General features: G+C 45.0%; 3 protein-coding genes across 4 annotated transcripts; 1 reads left to right on the top strand and 2 right to left on the bottom strand.

Moving 5' to 3' along the window:
• The first annotated feature begins 74 nt into the window (after positions 1-74).
• grhpra (glyoxylate reductase/hydroxypyruvate reductase a) lies at positions 75-5,595 on the top strand. Of its 2 annotated transcripts, none has more exons than XM_056287146.1 (9): positions 75-114; positions 1,239-1,369; positions 1,469-1,541; positions 1,632-1,748; positions 1,962-2,050; positions 2,190-2,291; positions 2,466-2,601; positions 4,385-4,515; positions 4,726-5,595. In XM_056287146.1, exons 1-9 carry the CDS (start codon positions 83-85, stop codon positions 4,845-4,847), a joined length of 933 nt encoding a protein of 310 aa, XP_056143121.1. In that variant the 5' UTR covers positions 75-82; the 3' UTR covers positions 4,848-5,595. The 2 variants fall into 2 exon arrangements, with proteins under 2 accessions (XP_056143121.1, XP_056143120.1); XM_056287145.1 differs by lacking the exon at positions 75-114 and adding an exon at positions 447-684.
• Positions 5,596-5,621: 26 nt separating this feature from the next.
• On the bottom strand, positions 5,622-8,069 carry LOC130118706 (zinc finger and BTB domain-containing protein 5-like). The gene has a single exon (XM_056287144.1). It carries the CDS (start codon positions 8,067-8,069, stop codon positions 5,958-5,960), a length of 2,112 nt encoding a protein of 703 aa, XP_056143119.1. The 3' UTR covers positions 5,622-5,957.
• Positions 8,070-8,804: 735 nt separating this feature from the next.
• tomm5 (translocase of outer mitochondrial membrane 5 homolog (yeast)) lies at positions 8,805-9,716 on the bottom strand. The gene is made up of 2 exons (XM_056292421.1): positions 9,513-9,716; positions 8,805-9,315 (listed from the first exon to the last, which is right to left on the bottom strand). Exons 1-2 carry the CDS (start codon positions 9,631-9,633, stop codon positions 9,281-9,283), a joined length of 156 nt encoding a protein of 51 aa, XP_056148396.1. The 5' UTR covers positions 9,634-9,716; the 3' UTR covers positions 8,805-9,280.
• Between the last annotated feature and the right edge of the window lie 11,363 nt (positions 9,717-21,079).

The following is a 21,079-nucleotide window of genomic DNA, read 5'->3' as shown; positions in this document are numbered from 1 at the left end:
ACAGCCAGACATCCGTAATGCGCATGAGTCCCACTCCTTTATTTATGACCCACTGCCTCCTCCTGCATTTTCTTACCAGCGCATGTCCAGGAAGAGGAATCGGCCGAAAAAAAAGTAAACATGCCCATACAAGGAAAAGATACTTTCCTTAAAGTCACTGCAGTTAAATGAATACGTGAACAAGAATTGGTTTGTTTTTGTTGGAATGGCAATTATCCATTAAAAACGTGCTATTCGTGCACGAGGAATCCCTGATAACTGACTTAATCTAAGCTCTGATATCACCGTTTGGACAAAAAAATTATCTTTACTTGAAACTGAGTATAATTTCCGAAATGAGGTTTCTATTTAAAATGCTAAAAAATCATCGGTTGTTCTCCGATTCCCATCAGCTGACAACTCTTCGCAGGCGCACTAAGTTGTAACACTTCCGGGTGGCTGTCGGAGCGTGCGAAGTGTAGTTTTTAGCTTCTCACACTCGGCACATGTTGAAATTTTAGTGTGAACTGATCGTTGACGTCCTCTCCGTAACAGACGCGGTGTAGTGAAGGACCATCGAGTCACCAGTCTCTTCTTTCTCTCGTACTGCCAAAGTGTGATGCAAACTATGCAAAAAGTCATGAAGGTTTTCGTTACGAGGCGCATCCCACAAGAAGGAACGAAGATCCTGTCGCAGGCTGGAGTGTAGTTATGCATTTTTGCAAAACGGTTTTTCACAGATAGTAGTATTTTATAAGCTGGTCAGCATTCGATATCTAGCATTGTTTAGTGGTCATTTCTCGTGCACGTTGCTTATATGTTTCATTTTACATTACACTCCAGTTTGACATTGGTTTATGAAGTTGCAAGGGCAAAAGCTGGTATGACTTGACATTGGTGGTGCAGGGTTTGGGACGTTGCATATCGCATAAACTGGCCAACCAAGCTGCTCAAAATAAAGTTCGCTGTATTAGATTGTGACGGTCACACTCAGTATTATAGCATACTGCAGAACTTGGGGGGGGGGGCTGTATGAACCGCACTCAGAATTTATTGCCTGATCTACCAATGCATTTTAATGGTGAACTAACCCCATTTACTTGTTTCATTACTCTTAAAGCGACATAGGATAATTGTTGTCATCACGACAAACAAGAAGACTGTAAAGATGACCCACTGGTGTTTCTTTTATATTTTGCAAAGTTGAAATTAGATTACCTTTTGCACCTCTGGTTCTTTTCTGTACCTCATGAAAACAGATGTAAGGTGTCTGTGTGGGACTCGGATGAACCAGTACCAAGGGCAGAGCTTCTGAAGGGTGTGGAGGGGGCTCATGGACTTCTGTGTCTGCTCTCAGATAAGATTGATTCTGAGGTTCTGGATGCTGCTGGTACTAAATGAGGTCCACTGATTTGAGCAAAAGATTTTTTTTAGCTGAACTGTGACATTGTTGTAACTACATGATTTGTCTCGGATGTAAATGTGATAGGGCCAAACCTGAAGGTGATCAGTACCCTGTCGGTGGGATTTGATCATTTGGCTCTTGACGAGATCAAAAAACGGTGAGCTTAATAAATTCGGCTTTGTTGACCTTTCATTCCAACAAGCAAACCATTTGACTTTTGTTGATTGGTATTTTTCATCTCCACCAGTGGTATACGCGTTGGATACACTCCTGATGTCCTGACTGATGCTACAGCTGAACTCACTGTTTCTCTGCTCCTAGCCACCGCTCGGAGATTACCAGAGGGAATTGAAGAGGTTAAGAAGTCAGTGTGACAGTTACATTATTTACACACATCATTTTCTCATGGGTTGCTTTTCGTTTACCTGTATTTACTGTAATGTCGAGTACAAACGACTTGGTTTAAATGTGTGAGGAAACAATGGTGCCCCTACCCCTATACACACACACATTCTGTCATTGAAGAGGTGATTTTGCTCTGACTGTTGCTTCTGCTTGTTTTAAATATCTAAATCAGTGGTGGCTGGAGTACATGGAAGCCACTTTGGCTGTGTGGTTATGGTCTCTCTGGGAGCACAGTAGGAGTCATTGGACTGGGACGCATCGGTAAGGTTTGCTGAATTGTTTTTAATTGCATAAATTATCTTTAATAGATCCTGAAGTCATGTATTCTAGTTTTATATGTAACTAGAAAAATGTGAATTTTATTTCTAATGTATTTTATTGGTAAACTGATGGATTCTAGGTATGGCAATTGCTAGGAGGCTTAAGCCCTTTGGAGTGAAGAGGCTGCTGTACTCTGGGAGAACAGCCAAACCCCACGCTGCCGAGGTTGGCGGCGAGTTCAGTAAGAATAAGAAATAGAAGGGGATGAATGTGTGTTAAAACTGGTGTGAAATAGAAAGGGTAAGGGAAGGAGATTTAAGCGGGGAAACATATTAACATTAACGCAAGAGTGCTGGGTTGAACTAATATTCATTTCCCTGTATTCCCTCCCCCCACTCTTCTCTCTGGGGAAAAGCACCCTTGGACACGCTGGTATCTGAGAGTGACTTCATCGTTGTGTCCTGCTCCCTCACACCTGAAACCCAGGGACTGTGTGACAAGGCATTCTTCAGCAAGATGAAGAAAACTGCCATCTTTATTAACACGAGCAGGTACCCTTCCAAACTGAAGCAAAAGAGCATGTCTGTTATTGAACAAGCCATGGAAACAGTGCTGAGGGGGCATGGGAGTTTGACCAGCCAGTCTACATGTGTTTTGTGGACTTGGAGAAGGCTTACAACCGTGTACCCTGGGGCACTCCGTGGGGGGTACCGCGGGAGTATGGGGTACCGGGGCAGTTGCTACAAGCCACCTGGTCCTTGTATAACCAAAGTGAGAGCTGTGTCCGTATTCTTGGCACAAAGTCAAACACGTTTTCGGTGGGTGTCGGACTCCGCCAAGGTTGTCCCTTGTCTCTGATTCTGTTTGTGATATTCATGGACAGGCTCTCAAGGTGCAGCCAAGGTGAGGAGTGTGTCTGTTTTGGGAACCTCAGAATTGCATCTTTACTCTTCGCAGATGATGTGGTTTTGTTGGCTTCATCAGAATGCGACCCCCGGCGCGCACTGGGGCGGTTTGCAGCTGAGTGTAAAATGGCTGGGATGAGAGTCAGCACCTCCAAGTCTGAGGCCATGGTGCTCTACTGGAAAATGGTGGATTGCTCCCTCCGGTTTGGGGATGAGTTGTTTCCTCAAGTGAAGGAGTTTAAGTATCTTGGGGTCTTGTTCATGAGTAAGGGTAGGATGGAGAGGGAGATTGACAGGCGGATTGGTGCAGCATCAGCAGTAATGCGGACGTTGTACCGGACCGTTGTGGTGAAGAAGGAGCTGAGCCAGAAGGCAAAGCTCTCAATTTACCAGTCAATCTTCGTTCCAGTCCTCACCTATGGTCATGAGCTTTGGGTAGTGACCGAAAGGGTGAGATCGCAGATACAAGCGGCTGAAATGAGTTTCCTCTGTAGGGTGTCTGGGCTCAGCCTTAGAGATAGAGTGAGGAGCTCGGACATCTCGAGGGAGCTTGGAGTAGAGCCGCTGCTCCTTCGCATCGAAAGGAGCCGGTTGAGATGATTCGAGTATCTGATTAGGATGTCTCCTGGGCGCCTTCCTTTGGTGGTTTACCGGGCATGGCCTCCTGGGAAGAGACCGCGGGGTTCACCCAGAACTCGCTGGAGGGACTACATGTCCAATCTGGCCTGGGAACGCCTTGGGATCCCCCAGGAGGAGCTGGAGGGCGTTGCTGGGGAGAGGGATGTCTGGAGTGCCCTATTTAGTTTGCTGCCACCACGACCCGACCCCGGAAAAGCGGCTGAAGATGAGATGAGATTATGATAGAAACAGTCTCAAAGATGCAGTTTAGGGGTGTCCGGGTCTATTCCATTCCTTACTAACACAGGGATCGCTGGTTCGAATCCCCGTGTTACCTCTGGCTTGGTCGGGTGTCCCTACAGACACAATTGGCCATGTCTGCAGGTGGGAAGCCGGATGTGGGTATGTGTCCTGGTCACTGCACCGTCAGCGCACCTGTTCAAGGGGGAAGGGGAACTGGGGGGAATAGCGTTATCCTCCCATGTGTTACGTCCCCCTGGTGAAACTCCTCACTGTCAGGTGAAAAGAAGCAGCTGGCAACTCCACATGTATCGGAGGAGCCATGTGGTAGTCTGCAGCTCTCCCCGGATCGGCAGAGGCGGTGGAGCAGTGACCCGGACAGCTCGGAAAAGTGGGGTAATTGGCCAAATACAACTGGGGAGAAAAGGGGAGAAAAATCTGGGGAAAAAAATGGATGCAGTTTAAGGCCACTGTGCATTTTTTAAAATACAACAGCAGGAGTAAGGGAAAGATCCATAACATGCGGAAGGATGTTGAAGAATGGTGTTGATGATGTATGTGTGTGTTATAGAGGGGGAGTGGTGAACCAGGAGGCTCTGTACCAGGCTTTGGCCAGTGGTCAGATAGCTGCAGCTGGACTAGATGTGACATCACCCGAGCCGCTCCCAACAGACCACCCACTTCTAACACTCAAAAACTGCGGTGAGTTCAACACTCGAGCAATTTTCATTTAGGTAACATTCTTAAGTACTCGTATCTTTTCTCTTTCTGCATATCTTCCTCTTTTGCTTTGTATCTGAGGATGTTTCTTCTCCCTGATTAGACAAAAAAAAATGTCGAAATACTCATTTAGTGTCACAATCTTTTCCATTGGTTTTTCATTTTGCACTTGTCTGTTCTCTCTCATGTTAGTGGTTTTGCCACACATCGGAAGTGCGACCTACGCCACGAGGGGCGTCATGGCAGAGCTGTCAGCCCGTAACCTGCTTGCAGGCTTACAGGGCACTGACATGCCCAGCGAACTCATCTTTTAGAGCCTCTCACCAAGCCACTGCTCATGGTCTCTTATGGGTCTCCCTGAATACCATGAGGTCCGAATCAGAAAGCATAGCTAGTAATTATATAGGAATGGTCTCCTATCTAAAATAAGTGTTGAATGAAGGACAGTACGGTATGACCGTGAGGAAAATTGACAACACTAATGTAGTTCAGATATACTCAGCTACAGTGTGGGTATAAACTTAATATTCTGATCCCTTTATAATTTACTAGAGGGTTTAAACTGTTAACATGCTAGATGTATTTTGAAGTAGGAACAGCTCAGCGCTGTTTTTTTTTCTTCAAATTTTAAACATATATTTGGCCTCGTGAACATCATTTAGAGCCAAGTGAATAAACTAACAGCACTCCTTAACTACATCTGTAAGCAACAAGCACTGTCGATGTTTAGTCATTAAATGTTAATACTGCAGTTTAAGTACAGCACTTCCATTCGGGCAGATTACAAACATGCTTTCCTTGAAGTGAAATGTCCTCTATTCCCGTTCCATGTTTGTTAGAGACATATAAAACCCTCGCTCGGTCTGTATCTGAACTGCATGCTGATGAAAATGTTCCATGTCTACCTCGTCTTGACTAAAACAGCCAATCACTCCAATGCTGTCACAAATAGATTTTTTTTTAATTTGCCTCTAAAAAATAACAGGTGAGGATAAAAATGTGAAAATTGAATGTTTATTCAATAAGTGCTCAGTGGCAAGGGAATTAATAAATACAGTACAACAGAAATTCTCCAGTGCATCATTTATATTTATAACCTTTTTAAGGTGCATTGATGTAAACAAGATTATTCTCTCAGAGAACATTTTCCAATTCGTTAATTTTAGCTTGGCTACATTTGATCCATGGCAACAAATTTTAATTTCATCTAACAGTCGTCATCTGACATGTCACAGCAATGTAGGGCGGACATGAAAAATAATCACCGTTGATGGAAAAATTTCTACTCTAAATTACTTAAAATCAAGAATCCACAGAGAAGCAATTGTATTTGTAAGCTTCATTCACAGAGCACTTAAAAAAAATAAATCCATATTCCTGTCAGTTGATTGAGGTTAAGTGAGCACCATTCAGAGGAGCACAGTTCAGAGCAGTGCATCCGGAAAGGGTTGGTGATTGCCTTTCCAGTGCAGACAGGTGTTCTTAGAGTGTTTGTAAAGGTGAGAAGACTGGCTGAAGCGTTTGCCACACTTGGGGCAGGGGTATGGCTTCTCCCCTGTGTGGACACGAATATGCTTCTTACAGTCTGTCAGATTCATGAAGGTCTTACAGCAGATCCTGCAGGCATATTTCTTTTCCCCCTCCACTAACAGAACGTGGTCCTCAGCTGCTGCCTTCTTACATTTGGACAGAACGTCGTCTGAAGCTCTGGTCAGGGGTGGGCGATCAGCAGCATCTCCTGCCGATCCACTGGAAGAGGAAAGGTCGGGATCTGTACAGGCCTCTGAGCACGGCATCACTTTAGGGGCAATGCGACGGAAGGCAGATGCCCCGGAGCCACTGCTCCCTTTGCTCTTCGCACCCATGGAAGGTTGGATGAGCGAGGCTTGTACGCTGATGCCTGGCCTGATGCCTTTTAAGAACCCCCCCAAAGAGCTCTGGGCAGGCTGGAGGATGAGTGTGTCATTGAAACCATGTATCTGCTGAAATGGAACAGAGGTTACAGGAAAAACAAAGGAGGGAGAAGAATCGGAGGAAGAAGTGGAAGAGGTGTTTGCTGTGTCTGACCTTTGACATTGTTCCCCTGGTTCTCCAACAGTTGCGTCAGTGTTGATGGTTGTAGCATTAACAGTCAGGGTAGCTAGGCTGTCTTCCATCTCCAGTGCACCAATGACACTTTCACTGCTGGGATTGAGGAAGCAGGAAAGGGCCAAGTCTGATAGGCTCTCCAGGCCCTCGCTATCAATTGACTCCTCCACCACATCACTACTAGGTCTTTGTGTGTCTGCTTGAGGATCAGTGCATGACTGGGGGTTTAAAGTGCAACAGTTCTCCTCTGTGGGGCTGGCTGAGGTTGTTTTCTCATCACTCAGTGATGCATCAACTAGGTTGTCTCTGCTGTCCTCTGTGGGAGATTCAGGGTCAGTGAGTGCCCTGTCCAAGTCTGGAGAGGATGAGCTCAGGTTTTCCTTTTTCACCTCAACAGTTGTTTTTTGCTCAGCGCCTTCCTCATCCCCATCGTCTCCCACCTTCACTTTCACCACCATCTCTCCATCTGCATCTACCTCTTCCTCCAGCCTGCCTCCAATGCTGCTGTCAGATTGGCTTGGCAGCTGGATCTCCTCAGCCTCTCCCTTTGCTGCCTCATATTTCATCTCTTCTTCTTCCTCACCTCTGCTCTCCAGGGGGATGCCTTCATCCATCTTCAGGGAGTCTGGCGAGGAGAGTTCTGCTCCTCCCTCCTCTCTATTGGATCTGCTCCTGGTCACAGTGGAAAACAGTTCCCCATAGTTCTCCTCGGGCAGCCCGTAGGTCCCCTTTTTATGACAGCTCCCCTCCGCATGAGAGGTTGACTTACGTTTGCGTCTCATGGTCAGTGCTGTAGTCCAGTCACTGCTAATGCCACTCATCTCCACACTTTGATCTTCAACCTCACCAGACTGGCTAACTTCTGCTCCTGCTTCCCCATCGTGGAGCTGCGCTCCCATGGCAGAGGTGACTAGGCTGAGCTCTAAGCGCTGAAGTGAAACTGACATTTGTTGTTTAGAGCGGACCTCAACCATAACTGCTGTGGGGGGCGATGGGGCCTGTTGTTGCACCGATCTCCACCCTTTAGGAGGTGAGGTAGGGAAGTTACACTTGGACAAGTAGATCTTGCAGGCCTTGACCACAGTGTTCAGGTGTAGGTGTGAGGCAGCCAGCAGCACGTCCATAACATTGGAGGCCCCCAGGGAGAGGGTGGAGGTATAGATCATATCAAGCAGGGTTGAGAAGGCCTCAGGGGTCACTACCTCTGGATCCAGCTCCATCACGCCACAGCCGCCATCTCCACCTCTATCGAATCCTGATCCTCCACCCTCATCAGCCCCCGAGGAGTTCAGAAGGGCCCTGAAGTGAGAGCTGCAAGCTGCCAAGATTGAGCGGTGCGCCCGGAAGCTCTGGCTTCCCACCACCACCACACAGTCACATAGCTGGGAGTGGAGACGCTGGTGGTTCAGCTGCTGAAAAATGTGCTGGAAATGACCTGGGAAGTCCATAGATAGCCTGTGGATGGTGAAATTAATCATGAAAAGTGGTCAGATGTTATTTTTTCCCCAACATTAATAATGTCACATATTTTAATTCCTACTGTCAATATGATAAAAAACGTGGGCAATATAAAGAATCAGGCAACACAGGCAGAAACCTCGCAAGATGGATAGATTGATATTCTTGTCCTTTCTCAGAAAATTCGTTGCCACAGTGCATAAATTTAAATAAACGCTATGGCAAGCTGCCTGCTTAACATGAACTCTGCGGGAACCGGCATTAATTTTGCCTGGGTTGTTATTGCATTTTATATTACTTACATTGCATTCTAATTACCTCTGGTGTGATGCGAAGTTATATCCTTCTTTCTAGAGATGCGCGTCACTGGCTGGACCAAATGAAAGAACACGAAGGAATACTCTGCGGTTTGTGATGACGCTTTGTCCTGAAAGAATCGCCCGCTATCCTTTGCGATTCCTTCACCGCTGTCATTTCAGATAAAATGCCCCCACTTGGAAAAACAGGCTGTCTATTTCATGCTAGTCAAATAAACCAGCTTTATTTCATTCAAGCGTTCATCCGTTTAGAGTATTTGACCACCATATCTAGCTCATCGTAATATCTAGTCCATCGCATTTGGTTTACGGTTGTTGTGCCCTTCCACTTCACCCACCCCTTCATAAAGCGCCCACAGCTGCCCCCCAAAAGGACGATATCGCCCCCAACTGGTCATCTCGAGAACGTGCGTCTCAGCTGATTTTATTAGCGAATTTAAACAGGACAGGCAAACATCACTTTACAGTCAAACACCTTTATCAAATAATTTGAGTATCGTTATTGGGTTGACAAATGTTTCATAGTGGAATACTTTAAAGAGTCCGTAGGAAACATGGAGGGAATTCTGTTGCAGTTACATTTTACTCTTCATTTCATATGATAAATCAAACACATACTGCCTAACTTTGCTTTTCGCAATGCTCATAATCAGATGTTTTGTTAGTTATAAAGCACTGTGTGACAACATGGCAAATGTCACCCGTAACAAAGAACTTGACTCCAAATAACATCATCAGTGTTTCTCAGATGCAGTGATGGACACTGGTTATATCCCACAGTGTCCTATTGGTCCAGGGCTAAATGGTGATGCACATGTCATCTTCGATGCAGAAAACTGCCAATGGGAGTGAAGGAAGATGGGCGTGAAGACGAGCTTCTCCGATCATATGCTGTCCAGCTTCTTCAAAACATACGGAGCTGTGAACGTGGGGATACGAGGTTCGTTTCAATTACAATGAAAGTCGAATATATTGTCTAGAGAAAACGAGCTGGGCATAAATGGCACTAATATATTTCAACCATCATCTTGGCTCACGAGACCAAGTGACCGGAGATTCGTGTTATGTAAAGGTAAAACACCATACTGTCAATGTCATGCATCTGACTGCACTTACTGGCTCGGAGGAGGGCAACGTAAATGATGAAGTTGCGCACGGATAAAATGACGTCCTCTCGCATTTTCTTCCTCATCTCTTCTGGGTCCATTTTAGGCCCAAGTCCTTCCAATTTAAACATTGTCGTTGAGTCTTTGGGTGTATTTTCGTTCCCTGATCAGTCCGTCGGTATGGACGCAGTTTTGGCAGCGTGGAGGAAATAATCTAAACCGGAAAAACGTAATAACGGATATTGCGTCTACGATATCCACGGTAGGACAAATGTCAGTCCGAGAAAGGCAATTCGAATATCTGGAACATGTACCAATAAAAATTATGAATTATCGTCTTTATTTCCTGAAATACGTGCCTTATTTCCGTAACTGATTTGTATTTGCAATGATTAATTCAGGGGATAACACGGAAATAGGTTGAGATTTAGACAGCCACACAAACAACAACAGAGATTACCAGACATTTCCACTATAATAACACACTACTACTGCTGCATATATCATTATTCTCATTATTGTTGTTGTTGTTGTTGTTATTAGTATTATTATATGTGTATATCAGAAGGACAAAACATAATGTTGTGTTTAACGTGTTTCACACATACTTCTCTCTATAGATGAACGTATGAAATTTCTTTCTATCAAACTGACCTTGTGAAAAGAAGGGGAGGAGGTTCCTAGGGGCAGACAGCGCTGGAGAGGGAGCGCTCGGCGATTAGGGTGGAGGAGAGTGCGAGCAAACGGAGGCGAAAGGAGGGGGGGGGATATTTCTGAGCACGGGGCCGAGGATTAAACCAGGAGCGCAGTCCCCATACGATGACAGCATCCAGTGTGCAGCCAAACCTCACACATCACACATACGGCCAGGGAGGAGGACGTTGATATTTCGACAAAAATAATATTCCGCCGCTTGAGATCGTGCACGCCGGGGATCTGTATAGGGATAAGGCTCCCAGGCCGCCGCTTCGCCTCCTCCTGAGAACACGAGGTGAGTTTTCTTGGTATTTCCCCGTTATTGTCTGATGGGGGAGCGTCCGGCGACATGGAGGTCCGTGCACCTTACATCATGCCAGCCATTTGGTTGGATATCCCTAACATCGAGATTGAATAAATTTCCTGCTGTTTGTTTCCACGTAATCTACAGACTATACCCATGTCCCTTTTAGGGAGAGGCACTGGAGAGATTTAAATCGGATTAAGATTATATGGGAAACAACAAAAGACTGACCTTTTTTCCCCCTCTCTCTTTGTTTCGCACACTGCTTTAACTGGCATGGCTGCTGCCACTGCTTAAATTTAAGAGTCGATCCAGCATAATGGAAAATATCGATTATGCTTTTAAGGGATTTATTGATCATTCACGGGTTTACCTATAGATTGGGTCTATTTGTGATTGTTTACCTGTGTCTTATTGATCACTAGGTTTGTTTGTATGCAATAAAGTAGCTATCTTTAAAGTCTATAATTTAGTAATAAATTTAATAGTTTGTATTGAAGCTGCCAGCCGGCGTTGTGGTTGTTGCACTCCCCTGAATGCCGTTATTATTCTGTGCATTCTTACTACACGTTACTATCACGTGTCATATTCATTGTTAACGGGACGACATGCCTGCTGGATGCGTCGTGCGCGGAATTGGTGTCACTGAATGCACACTGGGAATGAAGGGACTCAACCTGAAAGGATCAAGCGATACCTGGTGTCTGAGCAGTGGGTAGTACCTAAATCATAAAATCTTATGAATGGGCGTCGGCGAAATGCGCACCTTGAAACAGCCCCCCCCCCACACACACACACACACGTTTGCGTGCGTCCCCTGGGCTTCAGACATGCGCTTCGGAGGTTTTTCCTTGCATTTCCCCCTCTGCCGTGCGAGGCAAGACGAGCGCAACACAACTAGACCGGAACAATGCGTTTTGCTGTTCCGAGGCCTTATTTTAATGCATGACGTGACTCGATATGATATGACCGTTTATTAGGGCTCCGTGTAAACACGTGTTACAACAGCCTTGAGCCCTCTGGGATACGGTGAAAATTCATCATCAGTCGTTAAATATTCTTGATAGCATAACGGCGATGGCTGTCTAAACACGCAGAGGTGGACGCACACCTTTGGATGATGACTGTGTGTGTGAGTGTATGTGAACCATACACTGGTGTGCAGTAGCTTGCTGTTGGCCTTTTATTATGTGCATGTGCAATTTGTGCATGTACATGTGCATACACTCCTGTCTCCCAGTGCTCCCAGCGTTGTGCATGACTCAGGGATGTGTGGTAAGACATGTGATCGGAGTGGCTTTTCGGAGGCCCCAGCCAGCCTGAGGAGGAGAGGCAGCTGCAGAACTCGCACATCAGGGGAGACTCACTGCCTGTCTGCTTTGTTGTCTCGATGTGCTCTGTTGACTGCTCCGCTGTCCCACTTTTACTGCAACCAGCCAGCCAGCCAGCCTGCAACTCCCCCTTTCTACAGGCTCAGCTGCTTGCTGTTGGGCTGGTATCTGCCATTCCAGCCCACTGTCTTGACCATCTCATCAACAGATCCATCAATTGTTAAGCCATTACAATCATGTCGTTGCAGCTGCCATGGTCCACAGAAACTTTGCAACCAGGGACTGTTGATCGGGCAATATCACTCTTCATGAAAGCAATTCAACTGACCCACGTCTGTGTTTTATATCACTGCATGTTGATGGTAATGGGTGGGTGACGGTTTTAACTCAGGCGGATGGAAGAAAGGAGAACCAACATTTAAATGAGGTGTGTACATAAATCAGTATGTTTCCCCCCCTCAAACTGTAACAATATGACTCTCCTGCAGAGGAGAAGGGAAATGTGACCTCATTGATGTGACAGCTCAGCGGTGATGGCACACTCCAATGGCAGTGACTCCATGATGTAGGCCACATTTTGTTGATGTGGTTAAACATGAAAAGACTGAATAGCATAAGCTAAAGAAGTTACATAGAACACATAAAGCCTGCAGTAAGTGCTGGCTCTGTACAACCTAGTTTTCTTCTCTTTTCTTTTATCCCTGATACGATATCAAATATTAAAGTGTTAGATATATGTATTATTCCACGGCTTAGAAGTCTATTGTAGGGGCCAGCTCAGTGTTGGGCCCAATATTACTTTTACTTGTAGGAAAGACTGCTAATGTTGAGGTCATTGGGATTGTCGAGTTGAAGGAAATTGTCCAGAACAGTTACAGGAAAAGTCGGGCAGACGGTTTTCCTGAACCATCAATCATCCTCTAACATTCAAAGGTCTTCCCATCCAGACAGTAACCAGACATCAAGAGATTCCCTCCCTCTCTTTGGATCAGGACCATAGATACATGTCAACTCAACACAGCACTCTATTAATCTTCAAAAGACCCATTATTTAATTGTTCACCAGGGAACTCAAGCTTCCCCAGGTTGCAGCTGAAATGAGAGGTGCACAGAGTTCTGTCTCCATAATGCTAATGGAATGAGCTGACAACCCAAATGAAGAACAGGATGGCAGATTTGATTATGTCTGGATCAGGATGTATTAGGAAATAGCCTACAAAATGAAACAACTGACAAATGACAAAGCACCTTCAGTACTTTGCTTCTCTAAGGGAGATTTTTAATCGCTGGGCGTAGATAATGCCATTTCCATGCTTCACTTCACATTTGAATTTTCTGAGGTTAGCTGCCTCATGACTTAAATCAAGTGTACTTCAAGTCATCCAAATATTTAGAGCCATATTTCCCCCCATCCAAAGTCTGCTTGGGAGCTGAGTATGTGCTGAGGTCTACATCCAACTTGGCCAACACCAACTCTCAGTCAGATTGAATTGTTGAATAGTTGAACAAAGCCCCACTGAGCCCCCCCCCCCATATTGTGCAGCTGTATCCGGTGTGTGGGTACCAAGGGAAAAAAATATGGGAGCAAGATGTCAATAGCCACAAACTAGTTCTTTCAATGTAAGCGCTGCTGTGTGGTCCATGGACAAGGCTACAGCTGTTGTGCTGTGATAGGGTTAGTTAATATAATGTTATATACTAGCCCCTCATCACATTAAGTGTCGGGCTGTGTGTGTGTGTGCGTGTGTGTGTGTGTGTGTGTGTGCGTGTGTGCACGCTCGAGTGCATGCAATTGGATTAATTGAGTGCATGGCGTTCTCAGCTGGCAGTGTGAAATGATGAACGACATAAATTTAACAGGTTCATCTCTCCAGCCTTGATGAAGATTTTAAAGCATTCTGCTTTAAAGACTTTATTCTGCACCATTGCACCATATCACCTCTTATTTCACCTGTATATAGTCAATCCTTGTGCATATATCTCTGAAGATTGTTGTGTTGTAGTGTTGTTATTCTATGTTAAATACACTGAGAGCCACGAAACCAGACTCAAATTCCGTGTGTGTGCAAACCTTCATGACCAGCACATATAATTCTGATTCTGATTCTGATTCTGATTATGTTATTCGGTAGGACAGAGACTGATTGAAGGCTGGCATTTTTATAAGGAGCCCTGTCCTGTGTCTCAGGGTAGATGCCCTAATCCTATGCGTTTAAGGTGATATCTGTGAACTGGCATACCGAGGTCCAACCCAGTTAAGTCTGGCCAGGCCTGGCCAGGTCTGGCCTACCAGCGCTAATTGAATTTAAAGCCCCTTTCTGTCCAGCTGACTGCACACAGACAGCAACTACTGCCAATTTTACACCGCCCTTCAACCCCTGAAGAGGGGGTGTAGGGGGTGTGGGGAGGACATGTGCAGAAGAAGTTCGTGTATCTGAATGTTCATAACAGCAGAGAGGCTTGAACAAGACCAGGCTGCCAGAGACAGGAATACTGTGTTGGACAGTGGGCGCTTGTTTTAGCCAAATTAAATTTTCTAGATTGAGAGATGGGGAATGAGATTGACTCAGAGAAAAAACATCCAGAGAGAAAGAGAGTGTGACACAGCGAGAGAGAGAGAGAGAGAGAGAGAGAGAGAGAGAGAGAGAGAGAGAGAGAGAGAGAGAGAGAGAGAGAGAGAGAGAGAGAGAGAGAGAGAGAGAGAGAGAGAGAGAGAGAGAGAGAGAGGAGGGATGGATATGGAGGGCACCACAGATGAGATGAGCGAGAGAGAGAGAGAGAGAGAGAGAGAGAGAGAGAGAGAGAGAGAGAAAGGAGGGATGGATATGGAGGGCACCACAGATGAGATGAGCGAGAGAGAGAGAGAGAGAAAGGAGGGATGGATATGGAGGGCACCACAGATGAGATGAGCGAGAGAGAGAGAGAGAGGCAGTGGCACCCCCAAGGGGGGGCCTGGGGTGGCCACGGCCACCCTGATACTATCCCTGGCCCCCCCCCCGCTGGCCCCCCCAGCCATGAGTCGCATATGCAGAATACGCTTCTATCTGATATTTTACATTAGGTGCTGTTCATTTAAATCAATAATTTATATTTTTCTTAACTCTCATACTGACAGTTTTCAACTAGCCTATATAGTATACTACAACAGCATCATAGAATTCCCGAAATTCAGTCATGGCTTTTGGTTTTGGTGTGCCACCCCAAGATTTTCAGTGGCCCCATTTGGCCACCCCTATGAAAAATTTCTGGGGGCGCCACTGGAGAGAGGAGGGATGGATATGGAGGGCACCACAGATGAGAGAGAGAGAGGTGAAGAGTTTGTCTCAGAGAAACATCGTCCAGAGATAACAGAGAGAAATGAGAAGCAGAAATAGATAAAGAGATAAGAAGTTAGAAGTTAGCTTTCATGACCCAACAACAGAGTTCACAAATACAAGACAACGTACAAACATTTTCTGCGTACAGTTAAGATGGAACATGAATGGGAGGATGATAGAGGAAGAGTGAAAGGATGAGAAAAGGCCCAGACAGACTACAAGCCTTGCTGGATGAGTGGTGTGGCAGCTTGGGGACTTAAGGACACAACACGTGCAAGCAGCATTAACAATTACTATTGATTCCGAACCAGATTAGGGGTGGACTCATCACCCAGCATCAACGGAGACAGGCTGGGATGTTACTGCCTTAGATCTGAAACGGGCATCAAATCGAGTGGTCATGAATTCCCTGTGAGGGGGAACAATCTCTTCTTGAGTAAACACACTCCATCCATCAATTCACACTCAGCAGAAAAGAAGGAAAATATGGCAACCGTTGACAATGCTGAGTACGGGTCTGCTTTTGTATTTATTTAATGTCTGACCATTCATCAATGTCCGCTATCGAGCTGTGTTTGCTCTCAGTTGGCGGAGAAATGCTACATCGATCAGCCACCCCCCCCACCCCACCCCATGAACAAACTCTTTTGCATCATAGTGTACTTCTGTTCTTTTTTTTTCTTTTGCCACAACTCAATTCTCTCGCTCTCTTTCTCCCTGCCCTCTTCACCCTCTTTAAAATTCTCCACCCCTTCTGCACCCCCTCCAATATCCTGTCCTTTCTTCTCCTCCTCTGCCTTGGCCAATTCTCTTTCACCCGTTCTCTATGCATTCCCCTCTCTTTGGCCCCCAGACCACCACCACCAACACCCTCCCTCCTCTTCTGTATTCTCCCCGTCATCCCTGCAATCTGCCGTACGTCTCTTTCTGTGTCTCTCATTCTCCTTTTCCCAGCTCCACTGTTCTCACTGCCTGTGATGGCAGAGTGGCAGAAGGACGTGTTTGGAGGCCAAGCTAGCTGCATTAGCCCCCTGCATTATTCATGTGCCCCACAGTCTGTGTGGGTCTAGGTCTTCCTCTAGCTTTGCACTGGGGACACACTGGCCTCCTGAAAGAGCTCTGTGTCTGGGACGCAGGGCCTGCTGGAAGAGCTGCATGGGGGGGGGGGACCGTCAGTTCCTTGATTTCTGCTCGCCTTCCAAGAATAAAGTCTGTGGGATCAGAGTCGAGATCACAGGTTAACGTTCAAGTGCAAAATGAGGTGGTTTTCTTAGACACAATCAAAATGTTCATTCAGTGTCTCCGCATCAAGCAAGGTGGCTTTTCACCCAAAGTGCTCCTGTTGCATATTTCTCTCCCAAATGAGAAGCTGGCTTACCATGATTTTCAAAGTGCGGTCCTCTTTTATCACTGGCCAAAATCTTTGCCTGATCGGCACCATTTCTCTTTCACCACCACATCAGGATTCACAGGCTGTCCTCTTTGCTTTTAAAGCTGGCCCAGTAAGAACTGTTCACTGAACTGGGTGTTATGAAATTTTAATTCTGAGTACCAGACAGAGATGTAGCACATCCTTTCCATATCACCGTGTACTTTTCAGGCAACAGAGAGAAGAAGAGAGAGCGAGAGAGTGCAAAACAGAGAGAGCGAGACAGAGAGCGTGAGAGAGAAAGCGAGAGAGAGAGAGAGAGAGAGAGAGAGAGAGAGAGAGAGAGAGAGCGAGAGCCTAGAGCCCGAGGGAGCAGAGGAGGAGTCTCTCTGAAAGCCACAACCACATAGCTGGTTTGGACTCGGGCATCTGCTTTGCTTGACATACTTACATGCGCATTCCGAAAATAACAACAACGGGATTATAGATCTGCTACTTAAAAAAGGTCTAAAAACCAAGGCAGCTATGGTTTATAATGAATAAGAAAAATTAGGCCGTTTGTTGAGTGTTCAGCAACATTTCAACACTCAAACAGAGGAGATGATAAAGCTGCCCCAGTGCGTTTTCTAAATATACATTTTGGGTGTGGATGTGAACTATGGATTTTGACAGACCTCTCTAATGGATTTGTTCTGCTCTGCACAGGTGGCCATACCAGATTGGCATTGGTCCTGATGGTCACGAGGACCCCCCTCCACCTCTTTGCAGCGAATCCTGGAGGGGCTCCGGCTCTGATGTCTCAGAGGGGGAGAGGGTATTTGTGTTCTGGAGTCCTGACGAGACACGGCATACCACGGTGAGTAGCCACAATACATGAGTGTGTTATCTTGTGTTGGGTGGGACACAATTTAAACAAAAGAAAATTTGAGGGGAAGAATTCACACAGGAAATGCCCATTAAAAAAAAAAATCTTTTTATAAATGTAAGTATAGTCAGTAGAGGTCAACAAGCCTTTGAGTGTGGAGAAACCACTCCTACTTGTAGGTTTGGGCTAACGTTACGGCTCACATAAAGAATAATAAAGCAGAAAAAAAACAGAGAAGTATGAGAAAATAATGAATGTTATACATATGTTGTCAGAGAACGCAAATGTCTCCCTATAGTTCTCAGTACCTATTTGCAATATTTATTTTCAAACACATCCTGTCTTCTCTCTGTGTGTTGAGAGAATATTAAAACTGCCTATGTTTGGAGGAAGTTCACCTCTAAAATCACACCCAGCCATATTGAAGTGTCTGCCAACAGCTGATTTGTCCTCATTGTTTCTGATTCTGCTTTTGTGCGGTTATTTCAGTTTTATTACACACCTGGTTTTACTAGCATGATTAAAGCCACACATGCTTTAGCAGGTCCACTGCCAACCTTGTTATGTGCATTCAGCATGTGATTGAAATTGTTTTTCTGGTTTGTGGGTGTATATGTGCAATGGTTGCTTAGTTTATCGTGTGTCCTAAGTGTGTTGCAAAAATACTTAAGAGCACACACTCCATACGTTTCATCTCTTTGCCTGTTTAACTGTCTACCGTTGATGTTCAATTTGGCGTAAACACCTCAGCTGCATCAGAGAATTAGAACAAAAATAGTGTGTCCCACCATTGACACATGCTTTAGTTTAAAGGGTGACTCAACCCCAGACCATTTTAACGAGTTTGCTGACATCTACAGTTGGAAAACCATCTTAAGGTTAAAAGCATGCCAAGCTGGTCTTGGTACTCTATGATGTAAGCATAGCACGATGAACACAGTTGCATCTAATAGAATTAATTATGGTATGTTTGATTTAGTGGTACGGTGGCGCAGTGGTTAGCGCGGTTGCCTCACAGCAAGGTCTTGGGTTTGAGCCTCAGGGTAGTCCAACCTTGGGGGTCATCCCAGATTGTCCTTTGTGTGGAGTTTGCATGTTCTCTGCGTGGGTTTCCTCCGGGGGCTCCGTTTTTCTCCCACAGTCCAAAGACATGTAGGTCAGGTGAATCGGCCGTACTAAATTGTCCCTAGGTATTAATGTGTGTGTGTGTGTTTGTGTGTGTGTGTGTGTGTGTGTGTGTGTGTGTGTGTGTGTGTGTGTGTGTGTGTGTGTGTGTGTGTGTGTGTGTATGTCGGCCAAGTGTGATAGCCTGGCGGCTTGTCCAGGGTGTCACCCCACCTGCTGCCCAATGACTGCTGGGATAGGCTCCAGCATCCCCACGACCTGAGAGCAGGATAAGCAGTTCGGATAATGGACGGATGGACGTTTGATTTATGTACGCTAAAGAACCGGCATTGACAGTATTATTGACAATTGTTAGTGCTGGCTCTATCTGTCTGTTAACACTGATAGATGTGCTGGTACATCTAAATCAAATGAAAACATCTTTAGTTTTATAAGCAGCAACGGTGTTTATCCTGCTATGCTTACATCACAAAGTACCAAGACCAACCTGGCATGTTTTTAACCTTTAGATAGTGTTTAAGCTGCAGATGTCAGCAAACTCACTAAAATATTCTAGGGGTTTAGTTACTCTTTAACTAAAAAAGTAGACGATGCAAGAGTTGCAGCAAGTAAACCCCTTCCCTAAGATGTTCATGTATTTCGAAATCACTGCCTGCAACAGCTTAGAGAGATGGACACTGGAGACGACTACCTGACTCGGCAAGGACAGAAGGAGAGAGCGAGAGAGAGAGATCTCACCTGACTCAGCACTGACTGCAGCACTGAAGCACATACATCACAGTTTTACATGTCAGACACACAGACACACAGACACACACACACACACACACACACACACACAGACACACACACACACACACACACACTAAACACTTTATTAGCATTCCTAACCTGTTTCTGGGTCTTTTAGAGGCCAGTAGCTTTGTCTGTGTCCATTCACATCATCAGCTTGGCAGGACAGAGGGCTGGTGTGTGATGAGCAGCTGGTTCCCTGAGCACGGTTGTCAATTACCTAGCCTCTGTCCCTCTCCCTCATCCTTGTCAATCTGCATCAATCCGGATCAGCGGGAGGTGCCAAAGTAACACCCTGTCTACACCAGGCCCTTGCAGGGTGAGGACCTCTAATCCTCTTAAAAGACAGACCCATAGTGCACTGGCCTCACTACTGTAATTGTGGGTGGGGTGGGGGGGGCTAACCACAGCAAGCCTAGAGCCAATCATATCAATGGAGATGAACGTGAGGGTTTGCTGTTCACTGTGACCAGATTGTCAAAATTGTATCTGCAGCTGAAATTTGCTTGTTTTGGATGATGATTGCTCCTAAAATAACAAATGCAAGAGAGACACATCAGGAATTCTCTCTATTGTCATTTGTCTTGACTCCTACATCTGGATTCTGCTGGCAGACTAACGGAAGTTTCTTTACTGTTTTGGAGCTCTGATCAAACTAAGTTGCTTATGGCTGGCCAGAGAAGCCAGAGAATCGATCACATGGTTTCAGAAGCACATTAATCATTGTTATCCCTATTGAAAGGTTTCCCCTTTAGCTCTCACTTGCCGGGTCACTGGGTCCAATGCGATGCAGGGAAATTGGCACTGGTACATCGACATCTGAATTGATCAAAAATTTTCAGTTTGGAATAATTAGATGTCTGTAATAATGAATCAGGTGCATCTTAACTACCTCAAAACTTTGAAACAACATTTAAGCATGTTTTGATAAACCACAGAAGCCATATAAAATATGAATATTTTTCAAGATCAACTTAACGCAATACCCAAACACCATCTCACACACTTAATATTTAGTGACAACAGCCCAGCTGGTAAAACGCCCTTCCCCTCATTATTTCCTTGTGTTTAAATGGCAGGCTAAGCAGAAAGTCCCCTGCTGTGGTGTTGTCGCTAAAGGAAATCACACAGACAAGCAGCATTTTTAAAGGTTTTTTTTCTGTCCTTGTCTGTGTGACGATTAAGTTTGTTGTAATTTCATCCCTAAATCTTCCTTATTGCCTTGTTATTTGGTATCACTTCAGTTGCACATAACCCGTGTTCACTCACTAGTCTCTCCCTCCCTCTCCTGCTCGCTCTATTTCTTGCTAACCTACCCGCGCATCGGATTATTCATCGTATTCAGGGCAGACTACTCACTCTGCATATAAAAAAGGTGGCTACAAGTTGAGGACATAACCCTGTCTTTTTATATATATATATATATATATATATATATATATATATATATATATATATATATATATATATATATATATATATGTATATATATATATGTATATATATATATATGTATATATATGTATATATATATATGTATATATATATATATGTATATATATATATATGTATATATATGTGTGTATATATATATATATATATATATATATATATATATATATATATATATATATATATATATATATATATATATATAATATAATATTTTTTTTCTCCCTAATTGTATCTGGCCGATTACCCCACTCTTCCGAGCCGTCCAGGTCACTGCTCCACCCCCTCTGCCAATCCAGGGAGGGCTGCAGACTACCACATGCCTC

This window comes from Lampris incognitus, chromosome 1, assembly GCF_029633865.1.
Source record: "Lampris incognitus isolate fLamInc1 chromosome 1, fLamInc1.hap2, whole genome shotgun sequence".
Lineage (NCBI taxonomy): Eukaryota > Metazoa > Chordata > Actinopteri > Lampriformes > Lampridae > Lampris > Lampris incognitus.
Note: the sequence above shows the minus strand (reverse complement) of the source record. Positions and strands in the feature narration are given on the sequence as shown.